The 24,728-nt window shown below is 47.8% G+C and overlaps 1 protein-coding gene across 2 annotated transcripts in view; it reads right to left on the bottom strand.

Moving 5' to 3' along the window:
- DCP2 (decapping mRNA 2) overlaps positions 1–24,728 on the bottom strand; it is a 36,496-nt gene that overhangs the window by 6,360 nt on the left and 5,408 nt on the right. The window contains exons 1-9 of one of the 2 annotated variants that reach the window (XM_069962707.1): positions 18,971–19,280; positions 13,008–13,159; positions 11,111–11,238; positions 9,755–9,853; positions 7,465–7,617; positions 7,144–7,256; positions 5,562–5,669; positions 4,092–4,158; positions 59–178 (exon numbers count right to left, since the gene is read on the bottom strand). In XM_069962707.1, coding sequence (XP_069818808.1) covers positions 59–178; positions 4,092–4,158; positions 5,562–5,669; positions 7,144–7,256; positions 7,465–7,617; positions 9,755–9,853; positions 11,111–11,238; positions 13,008–13,159; positions 18,971–19,023 — 993 coding nt within the window. In that variant the 5' untranslated portion in view covers positions 19,024–19,280. Of the gene's footprint in view, positions 1–58; positions 179–4,091; positions 4,159–5,561; positions 5,670–7,143; positions 7,257–7,464; positions 7,618–9,754; positions 9,854–11,110; positions 11,239–13,007; positions 13,160–18,970; positions 19,281–24,728 lie in introns of those variants that run through there. The other variant, XM_069962708.1, reaches the window with a different exon arrangement.

A 24,728-nucleotide genomic window follows, 5' to 3' on the forward strand; every position in this document is an offset into this window, starting at 1 on the left:
TTAATTTCGGAGGAGGTCTTATTTTTGGGGAAACATGGCAGATAATGTCATAGCTTACCAGAATGATATTCTGTTGCTGCTTAGTTTGTAGATTCTGAACGCCATTTGCTTTCTTCTTCTGGTTTTGGTTTGGAGAATCTTGATGTTGCTTCTTACCGTTACTCTTAAGGTTTTGATTCTAACACAAAAAAACACAATTTTTTTTAATAGGCGTTTTATCTCTGGGTAGGGTCAGTACCGGGGTCACTCTCATCTCCTCTTCAATTTGGTTTGTACATCCTTGCATATATACCATATATATTTTTTGTATTTTGATACATTGTATTGATTTACCTTTTACCTGTGTATGATGTACCGTTTATTCTATGTATTTCTGGGAGGGATGCCTGTTATCTAGGCATGTGACATTTGTTCATGTGGGGGATCCCGGTTGGTGGGGTGATGTATTGCATTCTCCCCCCTTAGAGTTGGGTTTTATTGCTGTATACAGCCTTTCTTGTTTTTTCTGTGTGTTTTCTCTCATTTTTTGTATAATAAAATAATTTTGATATATTTTTGGATGTGCAGAACTTTATTATCCTCAGATTCTTTCTCTTGTTTTTTGTCTTACCTTATTTGCTGAGGTTGTCTGCACTCCTTAGAATAGTTTATTATGTAGTGTGCGCTCACACCCTACTTTTGTGAGATTATCTCTGGGAACTACACTTATCTCAAGATCAAAGACCCCCTAACAATTTCTGGTCACCAGAAGTGGTTAGGAAGCCAAAAACAGTTAAATAGGTGGTTTATGTAATTCTCCCATAGAGGTTAATGCAAGTTGTGTAAACAGTGTAGAACCACAAGCTACACTATTTCTATAAGAGTTCACAGTGCAACACTGTTTGCATACAGTTGTGCTCAAAAGTTTACATACATCGGCAGAATTTTTGCTTTCTTGTCCTTTTTTCAGAGAACAGAGAATTTTTTTTTCAATTCATGGTTAGTGGTTGGGTGAAGTCATTTACTGTCAAACTTCTCTTTTTAAATTATAATGACAACCAAAAAAAAAACAACCAAATGACCCTGATCAAAAGTTTACATACCCCAGTTCTTAATACCATGTATTGCCCCCTCTAACATCAATGACAGTTTGAAGTCCTTTGTTGTAGTTATGGATGAGGCTCTTTATTTTCTCTGTTGGTAAAGCCGCCCATTCTTCTTGACAAAAACCCTCCAGTTCCTGGAAATTCCTGGGCTGTCTTGCATGAACTGCGTGCTTAAGATCTCCCCAGTGTGTCTCAATGATATTGAGGTCAGGAGACTGAAATGGCCACTCCAGAACCTTCACTTTTGTAATGTAGCCAATGACAGGTCGAGTTGGCCTTGTGTTAGGATCAGTGTCATGCTGGAACGTCCGAGTATGTCCCATGCACAGCCTCCAGGCTGATGATGAGTGCAAATTTGCCTCCAGTATTTGCTGATAATGTGCTGCATTCATCTTTCCTTCAACTTTGACCAAGTTTCCTGTTTCTTTGTAGCTCACACAACCCCAAAACCACAGCAAATCACCACCTTGCTTTACAGTGGGAATGGTGTTCCTTTCATCATAGGTCTTATTGACACCTCGCCAAATGTAACATTTATGGTTGTGGCCAAAAAGTCAGATTTTGGTTTCAACACTCCAAATTACCTTGTTCCAGAAGTTTTAAGGCTTGTCTCTGCTGTTTGGCGTATTGTAGGCGAGGGACTTTGTGGCATTTGTGCAGTAATGGCTTTCTTCTGGCAACCATGCAGCCTATTTTTATTCAAGTGCCCCCTTATTGTGCATCTTGAAACAGCCACTCCGCTAGTTTTCAGAGAGTTCTTTATTTCAGCTGATGTTATTTGTAGGTTTTTCTTTGCATCTCGAACAATTTTATGGCAAAAATTTTTGTTGGTCTACCTGACTGTGGTTTGGTGTTTACAGAGCCCCCGATATTCAATTCATTAAAGGGGTAGAGCGGTGTTTAAAAATTATTCACTAAATAACACACTAAACTTATACAACTTTGTAATGTGTGTTATGTAAGTGAATGGCCCCCTTCCCCGCGTCCCCCCACCCCTGGAAGTGTGGTGCATTATACTCACCAGATTACTGTCGACCCCGGACGCCATCTTGGGTCGAATGACGTCATCTTTGGGAGGCCGGACTGACAGCTCCAGTCGTTCCTCATGCCGGTCCCCCTCTGCCGCATCATCAGCTGCTCAGCCGCGACTGGCTGAGCATAACTGTGCTCAGCCAAACGCGGCTGAGCAGCTGATGACGCGCTGGAGTATAATTTGGTGAATATAATGCACCACACTTCCGGGGGTGGGGGGGACACAAAGTTTTATAACTTTGTAATGTGTGTTATTTAGTGAGTAATTTTGGAACGCCGCACTACCCCTTTAATACAAGTTTGTATCAGAACAAAGTGATAATTCTGGAGTGGCCATCCTAGTCTCCTGACCTCAATATCATTGAGCCACTCTGGGGGAGATCTCAAGCGCGCAGTTCATGCAGGATAGACCAGGAATTTACAGGAACTGGAGGCTTTTGCCAAGAAGAATGAACAGCTTTACCATCTGAGAAAATAAAAAGCCTCATCCACAACTACCACGAAAGACTTCAAGCTGTCATTGATGTTAGAGGGGGCATTACCCCCAACCATTGCGTTCCAGGTGCGTTACGCAGCCTTAATCATGGGTGAATAATCAAAGCCATGATTAAGACTGCGTAAGGCAGCTAAAACGCGTTGACGTCTGGTTGGGAGGTAATGCCACACTATGTGCACGCTGGGTGGTGAAAGAAATAAAGCTATTCATTCATCACTTTGCTGGATGCTGGACTGCTGATTCCTGCCAGGGAAACCTTTATATTTATATATAGATATAGCTTCTAAATTGCCATGTAAATGTGTCTAGAGGAAAAAAAAACATGTTCTACACATTTAGCCTGGAGCAGATTACAGAATACTCAAACCTCTCTCTGTTCCGTATATCACCCTTCTGCTATCCAGGATCCCAGAGTGTCTATCTCTCCACCCCATCTAATCTGTCAATCACAGTCAATAGCTGCACTCTGTCTCCTCCTTTGATTCCTTTGTCATTCAAACTGCACATCTAGACCCTCACCACCTCCTGTCGCCTCCACCTGAAAAACATTTCTTGAATCTGCTCTTTCCTCAATTTTGACTGCTGGTACATATTATTTCCCGCTTGAACTACTGCAACACCCTCCAATCCATTCTTAACTCTGCTGCCCAATTAATCCACCTCTCCTCTTGCTCCTCCTCTGCTACTGTCCATCCCATCACTGGCTCCCCATTGCCTAACAAATTCAGTTTAAATTGTTAACCATGACATACACGGCCACAACCTGTCCCCTTCATTCATCTCTGACTTGATATCTTTGATCTCCTGATACCGCCCCTCACATAATCTTCGATACTCACAATACCTCAGTTTGTGATCGCCTTTTGTCCACTCCTCACACAGCCACCTCCAAGATTTTTCTCGAGCTTCCCCCATACCCTGGTACTCACTACCCCAACACATCTGGGCCTCACTCACCATCACAATCTTCAAAAGTAACTTCAAAACTCATCTCTTCACACTAGGCTACAACCAACCTTACCCTGCTGTCAACTCACAGCACTGTGACCAGCTGGTCCCCTCACCTTGTAGATTGTAAGTCCTCGAGTCCTCTCTCCCTATGTGCCAGCATTATTTACTTAATACCCTTTTTTTATTATTTAATGTTAGACTCTGTATGTTAACCCCTTATCATATGTACAGCTTGCTGGAATCAAGGTGCCTTAAATATAAATAATTTCATACCATTGCCGTTAATGTAGTAATAATGACTGTTTATCGATAACAGAAGTAACATTGTGGATTAAAATCTAACTGTTGTGGAACAATAGAGAATAGGTTGACCCATAAGGTTTTTCAAACTGGTGCTCGGCAAAGCTCAGTCATCATATCCACCTCAAAGTTAATAGGTGGCACTAGCAAGCTAATCAATATTAAAATATATAAATTTAAGTGTCCAACGGATGACTACACAACTGATTTTATGGCTGTGATTGTACCTTAGGCTTTGTCCATTGTTCTCCTGGAGAAAGCTCAGAAAACTGAGGCATGCAGCGCATTCTGGGCCTACAAGGAAACAAGCATTAACATCATTAAAGAGATAAATTGCAGTCTTAGATACCGAGATGGCATGTCAGAAAACATTACTGAAAGTGTGGTTCACTTACTGTGGTAAATCCACAGTAAGTGAATGTAAACCTGAGACAAATATATATCCTATCCTATCCGAAGATAGATATAACAAGAAAGCAACATAAAGGCAGACTTCATAAAACAGGTGGTCTTCAGCCAACAATCTTCTATGCTTCTACATTTACGACACGTATCTGCACTCTAAAAAGAAGGCATTTTTTTGCTTCGGATAAAGCACTGAAACAGTTGTAGACCATATGGACTAAGTTTGTATCAATGTCAACTGCACTTTTATGGACATACAGGTTATATAGTGGGAGGTATCAGCATTCCCCATGACTTTTTACTGTGACATAGGAGGCTATGGACGACTTTGAACAAGGCAAGTCTGAAGACAGCATTATAGACAAGGTAGTCCAGGGAACAAGGCTTTGTCTAGACATACACATAGGCTTGAGTTATACAGCAACAAAATATATTTACTGATTTTCACTCAAACTTTGGAATGCAATGTCCATGAATACAGTCATTTAACTACTTGTAGATGAAGATGGGAAACAAAACGTTTATGTTCCAACATATAGCAAAGTCTAGTAGCAGATCAGCAATCAGACAGCATGGAGAAGAAGTAAAAACCTCTGGCTGCCATGGTCACACTGCAGATACAAGAGGAAATGAACCACAGCGCTGTTTGAGAAGTCAAGTGACTCCACCAGACTTGGCTGACTCTCATACTTGGTACATAGACCCTACGGCTTGAGAAAGGTCCGGGAGGACCAAAACATTGCCAAATAGGATTTATGGTCTCATACTATTTCTCATTCATTCTGGTTGAAAGAAATTCACTTTGCAATAAAAAGAAATTTTCACTTGACTTAGAGTGCCATGGTTAATTTCTTCAGTATTTATTAGTGGTTGAAGAACCATTTACCACAGAGCATCTAACCTGGAAAGAGGGGTGCAGTTCTGAGTATCGATTCCCACGGTCACACTGCAAGGCTGCTGACTGGTAAAGTAACAGGCATTTCTTCTGTCATTTAAGCACCCTAATGTTGCAATCACTATAGATAGTGGCATTTAAGGAGTTAATGGCAGCCATCAGCAGGATTGTCAAAGTCAGTCATTAGGGTGTCAGGAGTGGAGCTTGACTCATGGTATTTTATTAAAATCAAGCCGTACACAAATGGCACCAGGGAAGACACCCCATCAATAAATAATGCAGGTAATACACTTACAAATATGTACACTTTATTCATAAATTTTGGCACTAATTGATAAAGACAAATCATCTACACATTCAAATATAAAGCCTCTCCAATACAGGACCGTGCTCTTACTTGGGTTTCTCTGCATTAGGCTTTGATGGTGTACTTCCAGCAGAGAGCAATCCATTATCACTATCTGAGGAGTCACCCAGTCTCTTCTGAAGCCAATCCCGCAATTTTCTAAGAAAATAGCCAGAAAGAAAATCAAATATGAAGGTCAAGAAGCATAATTACTGGAAGGAAATTGGGTAAATTAACGCTTCCTAAAATTTCCAAATTTTAGGAAGTGTTATGTGTTATGCCGCTTGTCTCATAGAAAGCAAGACTGGGCACACTGAAAACCATCATGGCGATTGCAGATTTATGCTCAGCAACTGCAACCATAATAGGCTGCCTCCATTAACATTTAATTATCAGCAAAACAAAGCAAATATCTAATGTGCATGGCCTGCTTCACTTAGATATATCTCCTTCTGTGTATTCATTTACATGTAGTTCAATGTTATAAATAATAACCCAAATAACTTCTTCTTCCTCTCCAGAACCACCCCCAAAGAAACATTTGCAACTATCTCCAGTGGTGAAGAAGAACTTTGGTAAACTTGCCTTGCTGATAGCCACAAAGAGGTTGTGAGCAAGGCAAGTTCGCTAAAGCGTGTCAACCAAGTGTTTGTTTGTTCCTCTGTATCACCCCAATGAAAATAAAGTTGTGATTTAAAGGGGTAGTGCGGCGCTAGGAAATTATTCACAAAATAACACACATTACAAAGTTATACAACTTTGTAATGTATGTTATGTATGTGAATGGCCCCCTTCCCCGTGTTCCCCGCCCGTGGACCCGGAAGTGTAGTGCATTATACATACCCGATATGTGTCGACCCCTGTCCGCCGTCTTCTGACAGTGATGTCATCTTCAGGAGGCCGGCCGACCCACTCCTGCTGTCCCTCTGCCGCAACATAACTATGCTCAGCCGCGATTGGCTGAGCACAGTTATGCTCAGCCAATCGCGGCTGAGCACAGTTATGACGCGGCAGAGGGGGGGCCGGCATGAGGGAAGGCAGGAGCGGGTCGGCCAGCCTCCCGAAGATTACATCACTGTTAGAAGATGGCGGACGGGGGGGCGACACGTATCGGGTATGTATAATGCACTACACTTCCAGGTCCACGGGCGGGGGGGCGGGGAACACGGGGAAGGGGGCCATTCACATACATGTAATGTGTGTTATTTTGTGAATAATTTCTTAGCGCCGCACTACCCCTTTAACTCCATTTAGGGTGCTGGACTATATATTTTGTTGCACTTTCTTCTGATTTATCGGTGCACAGTTTGGAGGTAAGGAGCAGGTGAGCATGACCATCAAGGGTTTGATGCAGCACTAAAGTTGCCTGGAAAACTATGACTGTATTCATGTTTTTCCGGGCTCCATCAAACTTTTTCAGCCACCAATAATGAAATGCCGAACAATCAGTCTCAAACATGCTCAACTTGTGCTTATCTCTAATAGTCACACATTTGACTGATCATATGACAGACCATGTATTGCCACCTCTCCACTAAAACAAACTGGACACATTGCTCCTATTTCTTGGCCTCTTTGGGGGTTTTAAAGACCCTCTTAATCCCAAACAAATACTGTTTTGTTCTCACCTTACCTTATAAAAGGTATGACCATAAAAAACTTGTTTGGAGCCAGTCCTAGCTTTGACTTAGGCGTCATATCATTTTTATGGCAGGGCAACTTTTCAACTGGAAACCATTCAATGTTCTAAGACAAAACAAACTAGTATTAGATGCTGAGTTCTGGCTTCAGTGTCACTAATTGATTCCTCATCCTCCAGCATCATAACAAAGGTATGAAGAAATCAGATTAATGATGTGTGTTCTTCCTTCCACAGGTAACAGGAAATATATGTGCATGAGGGGTGATAAGTTAACAAATAAATGTAAGAGGCCACAGGGCTGAGTAGACTTACCCTGATTTCTCTTCTTGTTTTTGGATTAAATCTTGTGTCCTTTGAGACCCCAGGAATGATATACAGACGGGCTAACTGGTCATTGATCCTCAGCTCAATGTAATCATTATTGCACATACGATCTTTAATATCAAAGCCAGTCTCTTCAAGGACCTAAAAGCCAATAAACAAATCAACATCTAGTTAGGATAAGGAAAAAATACAACCTTAAGCTATGAACAGATAGGGTGACACAATATAGGATTGTACAGCAGACATAAGCCCTACTTATCCTGTACTGAAGAAGTTTTTATTGGTCAGAACTCGCCAGTGGAATACCAAGCATCATACCAACTATTTTACTATAAAGTGGCTAACCCCTTTAATGGCAGGAATCATAATTGTGCGTGCATGTGTGTAAAAATGGTTACACATACATCACTCATAGCTAAGACCATGTGGGAAAGAGTTGTTCAAAACCAGACATCCTCTTTAGAGAACCACTCAAGTAAAGCTGATGAAACCGCCACACTGCTAATTTTCTTTATTTCTTTGTTACAATCTCCGTTACAACCTATGCCCTTACTACCCAAATCCATGGTGCCTACTGTGTGGGTTGGAAGTCAGTCTTCGGGTGGGTGCATACTAAGGAATTCTCACGGATAATCTCCGCGGAATTCTGCTGTCTGTCCGCGTGCACAGCCGCGCCTTTCTGCCGGCTCCATAGACACCATTCTATGGGCCGGCGTATTCCGCTGAATTAAGTGACATGTCACTTCTTTTGACGGATAGCGGAATATGCCGGCCTATAGAATGGTGTCTATGGACACAGCGGAAAGGCACGCGGCAGTGCGCGCGGACAAACAGCAGAATTCCACGGACATTACCGCCAGAATCCCTCAGTATGAACCCACCCTTCCAGTGCAGCTTTTTAAAATTGCCTAAAGTGAGTCTGAATGCACAGATAAAGTGACATCCAGGTCACACAGCAAATGCTGTGGGATTCAGACAGTCAGTATGTCTGTAACATAAACCAAAAGCAGGACCAACAGGGATTGTATGTGAAAAATAAAGCCACAAGTAAGAAAATTATTAGCACAACTAGTTAACTAATCAACATTACTAGCAGGGAAAAGAGGAGAATAAAACACTGTAATGGTCCCTTATCATTCATTGTTACACCTAACTTAACATATCAAATGGGAATATAGGGCATATTTACCAGGGCTGGAGTCTGAGTTGTGGAGTCGGAGCTACAGTAGTTTTGGCTGAAGTCGGAAAAAATGTACCGACTCCAGCTTTAAAAACAATCTTTCAGAAATTTAGGATCGCGTTTTGATAAGAATTTTTCTAAGTTTTACTCATCAATATATTTTTTGAGCAACATTTTAATAGGACACGGTGTTGTTCTCTTCCTGGATGCTGGATGACTGTATATGAGCAGCAGTGTAATATGAAGATATCTTGTGTAATATAGAGGAGGAGAAGACATAAGTAGTGTAGCAGTAACCTCTGTCCTCAATGTGGTATTTTACTTCAGTGTTCTATGGCTGCAGGTGTGTGTGTGTGTGTGTGTTTGTGTGCGCGCGCTATGGCTGCAGCAGGCTGTGTGTATGAGTGTGTGCTATGGCTGCAGCAGGCTGTGTGTATGTGTGCTATGGCTGCAGCAGACTGTGTGCGTGTAAGCTATGGCCGCAGCAGACTGTGTGTGTGTGTAAGCTATGGCCACAGCAGGCTGTGTGTGTGTAAGCTTTGGCCGCAGCAGGCTGTGTGTGTATGCTATGGCGTGCCCCCACAGTGACACCCCTCTATATCACTGTGTGACCCCCTGTATATCGCTATAGCTGACCCCTCTATATTACAGTGATCTGGCATTGATAGCAGTGTTTCTTTGTGTATGGTGACTATTTAGTTAGAAACATAGAAGATTGTCAGCAGGAAAAGACCATCTGCTCCATCTAGTCTAGTTGTGAGTTGTTCAGGACATGAAGGCTGGAGACTAGCTGCATCCACTGCGCACACACACACAAAGCTGCTTTATATCTTTCCTTATTCCCTCAGAAGTCGCCCCAGGATCATGTAGGACATTAGGAAGAAGCTGCTGAGCCAGTGTGATAAATAACTCCCCTGGTATCTGACTGGCCATTTATGAAGGAGTGGGAGTCGGACCTGATAAAATTCAGGAGTCGGAGTTGGAGTCAGAGCTGTGGCTTACTGACTCCACAGCCCTGGTATTCACACCAGTGGTCAGGCCTCGAAAACTGCTCCTGTGAAATCAGTCTAAAGCAAATGAGGATGAACAGTTCTTCACCTCTCTTGCAGCACAGTCATGAGGAGCTTCTCCTTCATTCACTTTTCCTTTTGGGAAACCCCAACCAGACTTTGCTAAATACCCTTGGACAAGTAACACCTGGAAAAAATGATAACACATAAATGAAAAGTCAGTCAATAAATAAAGGGAATACACTGCTTTTCTAGTAGAGATGAGCGAACCTCGAGCATGCTCGAGTCCATCCGAACCAGAGCGTTCGACATTTGATTAGCGTTGGCTGCTGAAGTTGGAAAAATGCTCTAAGGTTGTCTGGAAAACATGGATACAGCCAATGACTATATCCATGTTTTCCACATAGCCTTAGAGCTTTATCCAACTTCAGCAGCCACCGCTAATCAAATGCCGAACGATCGGGTTCGGATGGACTCAGGCATGCTCGAGGTTCGCTCATCTCTACTCTCTAGCTGAAAATCCTGGCGTTTGCCTACTGCAACCAATCACAGCTAAGCTCTCATTTTTCTACAGCTGCAAGCTGAGCTTTGATTGGTTGCTGTGAGCAGTCTATACCAGTTTCTACATAAAGACGACCTGGCACATCATGAGCAGCTGGACACCAGGAGGCTTGCCATATTTCACGGGTCGTCTAGAGGAGCAAACGAGCCGCTATTCGACGCGGTGCAGTGAGCGGGTGAGTGCGGGAGGGGAGGCGGGGAGCTGCGGGGGGGGGGGGGGAGGCTGCCAGGGTGATCGCTGATCGTCCGGGCAGCCCATAGGATACAGCAGCGTCTGCTGCCGATGCTCCTATTCAACGGAGTGCCGGCAGCAGATCGTTGCTGTATCAGTCGCTTGTTTTTCAACATGTTAAAAAACAAGCGACTGCAACGATAAGCCGACATGAACGATGTCGGCTGATCGTTGCACTCTATTCCACGGGACGATTATTGTCCGTAGCGGCCGATATCGGCCGAATACGGACGATAATCGTTCCGTGGAATAGGGCCTTGACTGTTGCTGCACCCTTGTTTTCCACAATGCCTGCCCCACTGTCAATTCCTGAGTTCCTGCATCACAGGCTGCTTTCCTGACTGTACAGCTCACATACAACACTACTGAGGGACAAGCGTTGCTGGAAACCAGGAGGCAGGGACAACTAGCTAAGCCTCCTGGTTTTCAGCCTTTCATGTAGTAACAGGTCCTCTTCAGTATACTTTCATAGATCCACAGCTACATCTTTCGTCATTAAACCAAAGCCGGTAGTTATTTGTTTTAGTTTAACCAGGCAGGATTCCTGTGATATATGCCATAACACTGTACTCTGGTCTACCTATTCATTTCTTCCATACGGGAGGTAAATACCCTATGGTCTATGCCTTTCTTTTTACCTAAATTACTTACATTTTCAAGTGTCTCATCCAGAATAATGGCACCATAGGTGGGTACTCCCATCTTATATTCCTTCCATTCATCCAAGACCCTTTGTACATCTTCACCATTGGGAAGTAAAAACGGGCAATGTTGAAAAAGTGCAAGGATTGTAAAGGAAAATTTGGGAAAGTCACTCAGAATATAATAGTGCCACAAATATTGGCAAGTAGACTGAAGTATTGAGCCTGTCACATGAAGCATAGATCCAGCAGCCCTAGATCTTGTAGGAAGACATGTCCTGTCCATACAGCCTACATGGGATGGATCAATGTCATAGAGGTGCACAGTGTGGCTCCAGCATCACACCATACCTGCCCATTTATGCAATACATTAAAACGTACTAATTCTTTAATACACTGAAAAACTCTCGTAGGTACGCTGTCTCTTCTAATGAGGGCAGTAAATTCCTAGGAACACAGTTGACTATATTGTAATTAGCGATGAGAGAACCTCGAGCATGCTCGAGTCCATCCGAACCTGACTGTTCAGCATTTGATTAGCAGTGGCTGCTGAAGTTGGATAAAGCTCTAAGGTTGTCTGGAAAACACGGATACAGCCAATGACTATATCCATGTTTTCTACATAGCCTTAGGGCTTTATCCAACTTCAGCAGCCACCGCTAATCAAATGCCGAACGATCGGGTTCGGATGGACTCGAGCATGTTTGAGGTTCACTCATCTCTAATTGTAATGCAGTCTATGGTGCTTTAGGGATTTCCGTTCCCTGCTTACGTCAGAAGAGACAGCATACCTGCAGGAATTTATTGGGGTCACGATCAAAGATTGAAACAGATCCTTTTTTTGATGCACACAAAAATGTGGCAGTGGCAGTGGGCCCATTCAGTTCAATTTAATCCAGCCATTTATTGCCCATATACATTAGCTTTGTTGGCTCAAAAGTGCAGCAGTTCACATCACTAATAAAAGTAAATAAATATATATATATATATATATATATATATATATATATATATATATATATATATATATATATATATTTTTTTTTTTTTTTATGTTAAGGATATTAAAGGCTTTGCCTGGAAAACTTGAAAGATGGCCTATCTTCAGGATAGGCCACCAACAGCCGATTGTGGAGTTGCTGACACCACACACCCCTGAAGATCTGCTGTTCACTTCAATGGAAGCTGAGCTGCAGTAACATGGCACAGACCCTATACAATGTACAGCTTGAGCTCTGTATACTGTATACTGAAAAATCCCTTTGAACTTAATGGGCCTGCTGCCAGTATATACCACCTAGAGAATGGATAAGCACAGAGTAAACCCAGCCTATTCAATGCATGTACTGACCAGAAAATTATCCTGCATCCTCAACACCAGCTAGACAAATAACCCCCTTTAAAGGAGAAGTCCGGCGAAATTTTTTATTAAAGTGTTGTATTGTCCCCCAAAAGTTATACAAATACCCAATATACACTTATTACAGGAAATGCTTATAAAGTGCTTTTTCCCTGCACTTACTACTGCATTAAGGCTTTACTTCCTGGATAAAATGGTGATATCACGACCCGACTCCCAGAGCTGTGCGGGCTGTGGCTGCTAGAGAGGATGATGGCAGGGGGGACACTGAGGGACACAGGGCACTGCAGAGACACTGAGCATCCATCTGCCATCATCCTCTCCAGCAGCCACAGCCCACACAGCTCTGGGGGTCGGGTCGTGACATCACCATTTTATCAAAGAAGTGAAGCCTTGATGCAGTAGTAAGTGCAGGGAAAAAGCTCTTTATAAGCATTTCCTGTATTAAGTGTATATTGGGGATTTGTATAAGCTTTGGGGGCAATACAATACTTTAATAAAAATGTTCACCAGACTTCTTTGAGCATACTTAAATAAAAAGGATATCTGCTTTAGCAAAGTCCCTTATCCCACACTGAGGCAGGCCTGGAAAGTTCTGCATGTAGAAGTCCAAGTAAAACCAGTGGGCCAGTTCAATCTGGAAGCATACTCTGATGGCGTTGTCTCTCTCCTCGCTGGGAATGTGTAAGATAAATCGGCTGTCAAAAGAAAAGTGGCATTAATACCTTACAATATATTAATGGTATTGAATAAGTAAGTAACAGCAACCCGCACCACACCAGCAGGGAATCCACTGAACAGGGAGCTCAAGGGATACAGCTAACAAGTCCTTGCCGTGGGCTAGAGATCGCTTTACGGGGTTGCAGACAACAAACTTCTACTGATGTGGACCTGGTCGACAAAGGGGTAGTCCCCGAAACGGCCGCCCCAGGACACATCTGCACCTTCAGATCCTCCCTCCCCGCTCTCTGTGGTTCAAATAAAGACATTCAGCTGAAGTAAATGGGTGAGTGCTACATACTGTATCTTTTGCTGCACATTAATGGTATTACTACTTACATTACTACCCACCAACACACTGGGTAGTCAGCATGCCTACGCACCATACACTATAAACAGCATACCCACCCACCCCCCATACACACTAGACAGTCACTGCCCCCCCCCCCCCAACAAACATGGGACAGTCACAGCCCCCCTATACACACTGGACAGTCACAGCCCCCCCCCATACACACTGGACAGTCACAGCCCCTCCCCATACACACTGGACAGTCACAGCCCCCCCCCATACACACTGGACAGTCACAGCCCCCCCCCCCCATACACACTGGACAGTCACAGCCCCCCCCCCATACACACTGGACAGTCACAGTCCCCCCCCCATACACACTGGACAGTCACAGCCCCCCCCCCCATACACACTGGACAGTCACAGACCCCCCCCCCCCCCATACACACTGCACAGTCACAGCCCCCCCATATACACACTGGACAGTCACAGCCCCCCCCCCCCCCATACACACTGGACAGTCACAGCCCCCCCCCATACACACTGGACAGTCACAGCCCCCCCCCCCCCCATATCCACCCTGGACAGTCACAGCCCCCCCCCCCCCCATACACACTGGACAGTCACAGCCCCCCCCCCCCCCATACACACTGGACAGTCACAGCCCCCCCCCATACACACTGGACAGTTACAGCCCCCCCCCCCCATACGCACTGCACAGTCACAGCTCCCCCCCCCCCCATATACACACTGGACAGTCACAGACCCCCCCCCCCCCCATATACACACTGGACAGTCACAGACCCCCCCCCCCCATATACACACTGGACAGTCACAGCCCCCCCCCCCCCATATACACACTGGACAGTCACAGCCCCCCCCCCCCCATACACACTGCACAGTCACACACAGCCCCCCATATACAAACTGGACAGTCACAGCCCCCCCCATACACACTGCACAGTCACAGCCCCCCCCATATACACACTGGACAGTCACAGCCCCCCCCCCCCATACACACTGGACAGTCACAGCCCCCCCCCCCCTACACACTGCACAGTCACAGCTCCCCCCCCCATACACACTGCACAGTCACAGCTCCCCCCCCATACACACTGCACAGTCACAGCCCTCCCCCCCATATACACACTGCACAGTCACAGCCCCCCCATACACACTGCACAGTCACAGCCCCCCCCCCCCCATACACACTGGACAGTCACAGCCCCCCCCATACACACTGGACAGTCACAGCCCCCCCCCATACACACTGGACAGTCACAGCCCCCCCCCCCATACACACTGGACAGTCACAGCCCCCCCCCCCCTACACACTGGACAGTCACAGCCCCCCCCCATACACACTGCACAGTCACAGCCCCCCATATACACACTGGACAGTCACAGCCCTCCCCCCCCATACACACTGGACAGTTACAGCCCCCCATACACACTGCACAGTCACAGCCCCCCCCCCCCAATACACACTGCACAGTCACAGCTCCCCCCCCCCCCCATATACACACTGGACAGTTACAACCCCCCCCCCCCATATACACACTGCACAGTCACAGCCCCCCCCCATACACACTGCACAGTCACAGCCCCCCCCCATACACACTGGACAGTCACAGCCCCCCCCCCCCCCCATACACACTGGACAGTCACAGCCCCCCCCCCCCCCCATACACACTGGACAGTCACAGCCCCCCCCATATACACACTGGACAGTCACAGCCCCCCCCCCTACACACTGGACAGTCACAGCCCCCCCCATACACACTGCACAGTCACAGCCCCCCATATACACACTGGACAGTCACAGCCCCCCCCCATACACACTGGACAGTCCACAGCCCCCCCCCCCCATATACACACTGGACAGTCACAGCCCCCCCCCCCATACACACTGCACAATCACAGCCCCCCATATACACACTGCACAGTCACAGCCCCCCATATACACACTGGACAGTCACAGCCCCCCCCCACCCCCCATACACACTGGACAGTCACAGCCCCCCCCCCCCATATACACACTGGACAGTCACAGCCCCCCCCCCATATACACACTGGACAGTCACAGCCCCCCCCATATACACACTGGACAGTCACAGCCCCCCCCCCCATATACACACTGGACAGTCACAGCCCCCCCCATATACACACTGGACAGTTACAGCCCCCCCCCATACACACTGCACAGTCACAGACCCCCCCCCCCCCCATACACACTGGACAGTCACAGCCCCCCCATTCACACTGCACAGTCACAGCCCCCCCCCCATACACACTGCATAGCCCCCCCCCCATACACACTGGACAGTCACAGCCCCCCCCCATACACACTGGACATTCACAGCCCCCCCCCCCCATACACACTGCACAGTCACAGCCCCCCCCCCATATACACTGGACAGTCACAGCCCCCCCCCCCATACACACTGGACAGTCACAGCCCCCCCCCCCATACACACTGCACAGTCACAGCCCCCCCCCCCATACACACTGCACAGTCACAGCCCCCCCATATACACACTGCACAGTCACAGCCCCCCCCCCATACACACTGGACAGTCACAGACCCCCCATATACACACTGCACAGTCACAGCCCCCCCCATACACACTGCACAGCCCCCCCATATACACACTGCACAGTCACAGACCCCCCCCCCCCATACACACTGCACAGTCACAGACACCCCCCCCCATACACACTGCACAGTCACAGCCCCCCCCATACACACTGCACAGTCACAGCCCCCCCCATACACACTGCACAGTCACAGCCCCCCCATACACACTGCACAGTCACAGCCCCCCCATACACACTGCACAGTCACAGCCCCCCCCCATATACATACTGGACAGTCACAGCCCCCCCCCATATACACACTGGACAGTCACAGCCCCCCCCCCATATACACACTGGACAGTCACAGCCCCCCCATACACACTGCACAGTCACAGCCCCCCCATATACACACTGGACAGTCACAGACCCCCCCCCCCATACACACTGCACAGTCACAGCCCCCCCCCCCCATATACACACTGGACAGTCACAGCCCCCCCCCCATATACACACTGGACAGTCACAGCCCCCCCCTCCATATACACACTGCACAGTCACAGCCCCCCCCCCATATACACACTGGAGAGTCACAGCCCCCAACCATATACACACAGGACAGTCACAGCCCCCCCATATACACACTGCACAGTCACAGCCCCCCCATACACACTGCACAGTCACAGCCCCCCATATACACACTGGACAGTCACAGCCCCCCCCCCCCCATATACACACTGGACAGTCACAGACCCCCCATACACACTGCACAGTCATAGCCCCCCCCCCCAAATACACACTGGACAGTCACAGCCCCCCCCCCCCATATACACACTGGACAGTCACAGCCCCCCCCCCCATATACACACTGGTCACAGCCCCCCCCCCATATACACACTGGACAGTCACAGCCCCCCCCTCCATATACACACTGGACAGTCACAGCCCCCCCCCCCATATACACACTGGAGAGTCACAGCCCCCAACCATATACACACAGGACAGTCACAGCCCCCCCATATACACACTGCACAGTCACAGCCCCCCCATACACACTGCACAGTCACAGCCCCCCATATACACACTGGACAGTCACAGCCCCCCCCCCCCATATACACACTGGACAGTCACAGACCCCCCATACACACTGCACAGTCATAGCCCCCCCCCCCAAATACACACTGGACAGTCACAGCCCCCCCCCCATATACACACTGGACAGTCACAGCCCCCCCCCCCCCCATATACACACTGGTCACAGCCCCCCCCCCCCATATACACACTGGACAGTCACCGCCCCCCCCCCCCCATATACACACTGGACAGTCACAGCCCCCCCCCCCCCCATATACACACTGGACAGTCACAGCCCCCCCCCCCATATACACACTGGACAGTCACAGCCCCCCCCCCCCCATATACACACTGGACAGTCACAGCCCCCCCCCATATACACACTGGACAGTCACAGCCCCCCCCCATATACACACTGGACAGTCACAGCCCCCCCCATACACACTGCACAGTCACAGCCCCCCCCATACACACTGCACAGTCACAGCCCCCCCCATACACACTGCACAGTCACAGCCCCCCCCCATACACACTGCACAGTCACAGCTCCCCATATACACACTGCACAGTCACAGCCCCCCCATATACACACTGCACAGTCACAGCCCCCCCATATACACACTGCACAGTCACAGCCCCCCCATATACACACTGCACAGTCACAGCCCCCCCATACACACTGCACAGTCACAGCCCCCCCCCCCATATACATACTGGACAGTCACAGCCCCCCCCCATATACACACTGGACAGTCACAGCCCCCCCCCATATACACACTGGACAGTCACAGCCCCCCCATACACACTGCACAGTCACAGCCCCCCCCCATACACACTGCACAGTCACAGCTCCCATATACACACTGCACAGTCACAGCCCCCCCCATATACACACTGCACAGTCACAGCCCCCCCATATACACACTGCACAGTCACAGCCCCCCCATACACACTGCACAGTCACAGCCCCCCCCCCCCCCATATACACACTGCACAGTCACAGCCCCCCCATATACACACTGCAAAGTCACAGCCCCCCCATATACACACTGCACAGTCACAGCCCCCCCATATACACACTGCACAGTCACAGCCCCCCCATATACACACTGCACAGTCACAGCCCCCCCATACACACTGCACAGTCACAGCCCCCCCCCCCCCCCATATACACACTGGACAGTCACAGCCCCCCCCCATATACACACTGGACAGTCACAGCCCCCCCATATACACACTGGACAGTCACAGCCCCCCCCCCATACACACTGGACAGTCACAGCCCCCCCCCCATACACACTGGACAGTCACAGCCCCCCCCCCCATACACACTGGACAGTCACAGCCCCCCCCCCATACACACTGGACAGTCACAGCCCCCCCCCCCCCCATATACACACTGGACAGTCACAGCCCCCCCCCCCATACACACTGGACAGTCACAGCCCCCCCCCATATACACACTGGACAGTCACAGCCCCCCCCCATACACACTGGACAGTCACAGCCCCCCCCCCCATATACACACTGCACAGTCACAGCCCCCCCCCATCATATACACACTGGACAGTCACAGCCCCCCCCCCATACACACTGGACAGTCACAGCCCCCCCCCCCCCCATACACACTGCACAGTCACAGCCCCCCCCCCCCCAGTCAGTAGTGCATCAGTAATGTGCCCTGTGATACACTGCTCCAGACAGGATGACTACGGCTCTCAGCACTGATAGAGGAGACCGCAGCGCTCACATCATACAGAGGTGTAAGGCGCAGTCTGGGCTTTGTACTAGCAGGGTGACAGCTTATGCTGGGGCTTGTAGTACCACAAGCAATCAAGCACGTAGTCACCTGCACAGGTCGTCCAGGACTCCATCGGGAACCTCCACTCGCTTGTTTTCCATGTTGGACACAGGCACATCCCGGAGACAGCGCGGTCCAGGAGCCTGTGGGCAGCGGGAGACGGGGGGCGGGGCCAGAGGAGGAAGCGAAACAACAACAATAATAACAAGAGCAGTCCTCCAGCCTCAGCAGCCTCACTGCGTCACCTCCGCCCCAGCCGCACGGCGGATAGGCTGCGCACAGCGTCACCAGGCAGCGGGAAGACGCTCAACCAATCAACGAGACAACACGGCCACCTATGTCTCCTCCCTCCCACCATCCCACCGTGACGTTAGGGGAAGTGTCTAGCCAATCAACGTTCTGCATTCAGTAAATTCCAGTGCTGCCCCTGGCAACAAGATGTAAGCCGATTGGACGAGGAGCCGATAGTAGGCGTTCCTACTGAATGTGTGGATTTATTATACGGTAGTATAAGTATATTGGCCAAGAAGTCTTGATAAAGTGTTCGTGACTGAGCCTGGTTTCCTGGCATCCGTCTCATGTTATTAATACAGTCTCATGTGCTTCTTACCATCATTGTGCTGAGCTGTCATTAAAGGGGTTATCCTCGGGTGGCCGCTACAATCATGCACGATACAGCAATGGGCATGATACACTGATGTAATTCAGAAGTACTGAAATGTGCTTTACAAGTGTTCTTATACATGGATTGAAAGTGATCCCAATGACTATGACAGAAGTGTGTTCTGGTTTTCTTCCCCCAGTTAAAAAATGATCCAAAATATTTAAGAGGCATTGTCATCACAAAGAAGGGAAGAACACAACAGCAGGCTGCAATTGCTAAGACATTCCGTATATAATATAAATACACAAAAACACAGAAAAATGCAACAGCTCACCGCAACAGCAAGATACAGACCCACCATAGACATGAAAATAATTAAAAGCAGCCCCCCCAACTGCCCAAAAAATTCCCACAAAAATAATGAGTCTCTTGGTTACTATTTGCAAACAGCGTAAACTGCCTCACCACGATAAGGTGGACTCATATCGAGGCAGACCCTACACTGTATGTACACTATGGCCTCTCCATGGCGTATAATACGCCTATGCTCTGGGCATGCAAGATCCGTCTAATACCTGCAAAAATAATTGCATCACCTGGGTGAGACAGGTGGAGTGCACGACCAAATAGAGGCAGCCACTCCCCCAACTGGAATACAGAAAAAAAAGGAAAAAATTGGTCAGCTCTCCTAGAACACTGTTATACGCCATGGAGAGGCCATAGTGTACATACAGTGTAGGGTCTGCCTCGATAGGAGTCCACCTTATCGTGGTGAGGCAGTTTACGCTGTTTGCAAATAGTAACCAAGAGACTCATTATTTTTGTGGGAATTTTTTGGGCAGTTGGGGGGGCTGCTTTTAATTATTTTCATGTCTATGGTGGGTCTGTATCTTGCTGTTGCGGTGAGCTGTTGCATTTTTCTGTGTTTGGGTACAAACCCACACACCGTATACACAGCAGATACGCAGCAAATACGCAGCAGATTTGTTGGTACAGATTTGATGCTGTGTTCAGTTATTTAGATCTAATCTGCTGCGTTTTTGCTGCGTGTTTGCTGCGTATTTGCTGCATATCGCAGCAGTAAATACGCTGCATATTCGGTGTGTGGGTTTATACCCTTTTTGTGTGTTTGCAATTTCAGCCATGGCAACGTGCTCCTGCCTAGTGTGAACGGTGTTCTAGGAGAGCTTACCAATTTTTTCCCTTTTTTCTGTATTCCAGTTGGGGGAGTGGCTGCCTCTATTTGGTCGTGCACTCCACCTGTCTCACCCAGGTGGTGCAATTATTTTTGCAGGTATTAGGGTACAAACCCACACACCGTATACGCAGCAAATACGCAACAAATACGCAGCAATGAAGATTTAATGCTGAGTTCAGTTATTTAGATCTAATCTGCTGCGTTTTTGTTGCGTATCTTGCTGTTGCGGTGAGCTGTTGCATTTTTCTGTGTTTTTGTGTGTTTGCAATTTCAGCCATGGCAACGTGCTCCTGCCTAGTGTGAACAGTGTTCTAGGAGAGCTGACCAATTTTTTCCTTTTTTTTATAATATAAATATTTAGAATAGCAAAATTGCTTTAGAATATTATTAAAGGACAACTCCCGCGGGACCCCCCAAAAAAAACAAACACAGACACCATACTCACTATCTCTCCGGTGACGATCGCCACTCGATTCGCCCGTCGTCCGCCTCTCCGTCGCCACCGTCCGCCATCCAGCGATGTCTCCGACTTCCGGGTCCAGGGGATGGAAAAGGCTGCCAGTGCGCTTGCGCACCGGCAGCCTTTTCATTGGCTGGAGCGCATCACATGGCTTCCAGCAAGCTCAGCCAATCAGGGCTGAGCAAGCTGGAAGCCATGTGATGCGCTCCAGCCAATGAAAAGGCTGCTGGTGCGCATGTGCACCAGCAGCCTTTTCATCCCCATTCACTTTGCATGAAGACGCCGAGGAGGAAGAAGACCCGGACCGCCCCTCGGCTCTGACGTCGTCGTCACCAGATGCCGCCCCGGAGAAGAGGACCGTGACGATCGTAATAGGTAATGTATACATTCCTTAACTTCCGGGGTGGGGGGTCGGGGGTCCGAAAGTGGGGGAAGGGGGCCAGGCCGGGTATTTAACCACATTACAAAGTTATATAACTTTGTAATGTGTGTTAAATGAGCAAAAAAAATTTTTTGTGGGAGTTGTCCTTTAAAATGAGGTTCTTAGCAAACCATGTGAATAGTGTGTACCATCTCACCAGGTTAGGGCCAGTTCACTCTGAGCAAAATCAGTGCAACTCTCCACCGCGGAATCCTGCCTACATCAGTGTCTCTATGGAAGGGCTTGCATGCCTCCACTTCCATTGCTATGCGCTCAAAGAATTGACATGTCAGTTCATTGAGTGGAGGAAGCGGAGGTGTACGAGCCCTCCCATAGAGACACTGATTGACAATGAGGCAGGCGGGATTCCATGGCGGCAGGGTTCACTGGACTCGGGGCTGCTGGCGCGCAGGGGGTGGGGGGGGCTAGCCGCATCACAAGTGCCAGTGTGGTGCACTACTGTGAGGCTCGACTGTTCACTTGCCAGATGGTGTTGTGTGACGGCACTTTTGTGGTGGTTGGTCGGAGTATAGCTCAGCCAGATGCTAGGTTGTCGTGATGCCAGTGGCGGTTGGGCACACAGGTATGGGGGCACACCTGCTTTTAGTTTAGGGAGGCTGGCTATACCCTTTCCCCCTGTGGTCAGTGACCTGGCGGGTTGTGAGAAAGTCCCTTGGGCGTTTATCACGGTGGTCTGGAGTTAGGGCCGATTCTAGGTTTTCTGTTGCCTGAGGCAAAACATGAAATGGTGCCCCCCTCATGCCCACACCACCTCATCATGCCCCCCCCCCAAGCCTATTGAAAATCATAAGTAAGGTGTTTGTGTGCACAAAACCTGCACCTTATAATAATAAGTATATACTGTATATACAATGCTGCTCCACCATTAGTCACTCTGTTTCAGCACTACCTTCCATCCTTGCTGAGGATAGGACAGAAAAAGTTTTAACGTTTCCAATTCTTCAGGGGTAATGATCACTTGTAGAGTAGTGATGTGTGAAGCATAAAACAATACCTGCACAGTGTCTGCAGTCCTGACTTCCTTGCATTCTATGTCTGTGTTCATCTATCATCTGCAGGTCATGGGGTCAATAAAGTCAGTGGTGTGTAGCAGACAATATAATTTATGGCCGTTCCATAAAACATGCCGCCTCTACAAGCAACTACAAAGCTGCCGCCCTGAGCAATAAACTCCTCTCACCTCATCGCCCTGTCCGGAGTGGAGTTGTGACCCACCCGGACTATCTGTACCGCAACCCACAGAAAGGGGAGATGACCTACGAAAGGTGCAATTACTGTGTCGTTGTTAGAGTAATATTCACTGTTACCATAAATAAACTCTCCTTTACTTCAGGAATACTTAAAGGGGCAGTGTGGAGTTTAAAAATTATTCACTAAATAACACACATTACAAAGTTATACAACTTTGTAATGTGTGTTATGTAAGTGAATGGCCCCCTTCCCCGTGTCCCCCCACTACATGGGGTTACCCTGTATTTGCCAGGAATCCGCAGCAATTTGTGGTAAACTAAGGATTTCTAACAAGTACAGAAAACGCACAGGGCTACCACATGTACTTTGATTGCAACGCGTGGTTTGATCGCAATGTGTGTGGGCACTCTAATTCTGATTCCTTATGATAACTATTCCCATTGTTATTTTTTTCAAGGACTGTACATTATTCTTTTTAAATCATTGGGTCTTCATTTGTAAAATTTCCAGTCTACTCTGTTATCAGCATTTCTGTATTCAATAGTTTAATAAAAGACTGACTTATTCACCACCTAACACTTCTGGTGCACCTACCTCTACAACAATGATTCTTTCCATTACATAACAAAAAATAAAAAGTTATTCATCCAAATTATTCATCTGAAATCCCACTCTCTCACTAGGTTGATATAGTAGTCATGTGTTCTGTTCACTCATAATTGAAAGTGGTAAAGCATTGTTTTCATTAGTACAATTAAAGTGATAACAATGTGATTATTCTAAAAACAAGGATTATAATTATAGAAGAAAATGCATTCCCTGACGAAGGGAATGGAGCGTTCCTTCTATTCTTTATTGTCATCATCCTTACTTTATTATATACCATGTATTTTATTTTATTTTGTATTATCCTCTGTTGATTACCAATATCATCCTTGCACCCATTCTGAAGTGGATCTTTGCATGATGGATTCTGCAAAATGCCAAAAACATTACTACTAGTAACTAGGGATGAGCGAACCAGCCGAGGTTCGGGTTCGTATGAACCTGGACTCTCGGCTTCTGATTCCCGCTGTCTGCCTGCTCCTTGGAGAGGGTGGATACAGCCTGAGGACCGCCTAGAAAACTGGGATACAGCCTATGGCTATGAGACCATGTGACCTACCCTATAAGATCAGCACCCTACTCTCCTGACATCCTCTGTGCTGCTGGGACCTCCCCTATAAAATCAGCACCCTCCTCTCCTGACATCCTCTGTGCTGCTGTGACCTCCCCTATAAGATCAGCACCCTCCTCTCCTGACATTCTCTGTGCTGCTGTGACCCTGTGATTTCCCTTATAAGATCACCACCATCCTTTCCTGACATCCTTTGTGCTGCTGGGTCCTCTCTTATAAGATCAGCACACACCTCTCCTGACATCCTTTGTGCTGCTGTGACCCTGTGACCTTCCCTATAAGATCAGCACCCTGCTCTCCTGACATACTCTGTGCTGCTGTGACCTCCCCTATAAGATCAGAACCGTCCTCACCTGACATCCACTGTGCTGCTGTTACCTCCCCTATAAGATCAGCACCCTGCTCTCCTGGCAGGCCATGCAGCCACTGTCTATGGTTTAGTAAGTTTTAGCCGCTCTCCTCTTTCCCCTCCCCTCCCCTCCCCTCCCCTCGTGGCTGCACACTCTGCACAATGTGTAAAGTGCCAAGCACACTGACAGCACCCTGCAACCTCAATGTCATCCGGCACCAGGGTGTGTGTGCCCAGGGGGCGACACAGAGAACATTGTCGACGCTAAGATAGCTGCCCACCGTGTTCTCTGCGCTATACTTTATGTTAAGCTATTGATAACTATCGATACGAGGAAAGCCTGGTACCAAACCGTTTTTTTTGCCTAAAATATCGATAGTAGTAT

The sequence above is a fragment of the Dendropsophus ebraccatus genome, chromosome 3, assembly GCF_027789765.1.
Source record: "Dendropsophus ebraccatus isolate aDenEbr1 chromosome 3, aDenEbr1.pat, whole genome shotgun sequence".
Taxonomy (NCBI): domain Eukaryota; kingdom Metazoa; phylum Chordata; class Amphibia; order Anura; family Hylidae; genus Dendropsophus; species Dendropsophus ebraccatus.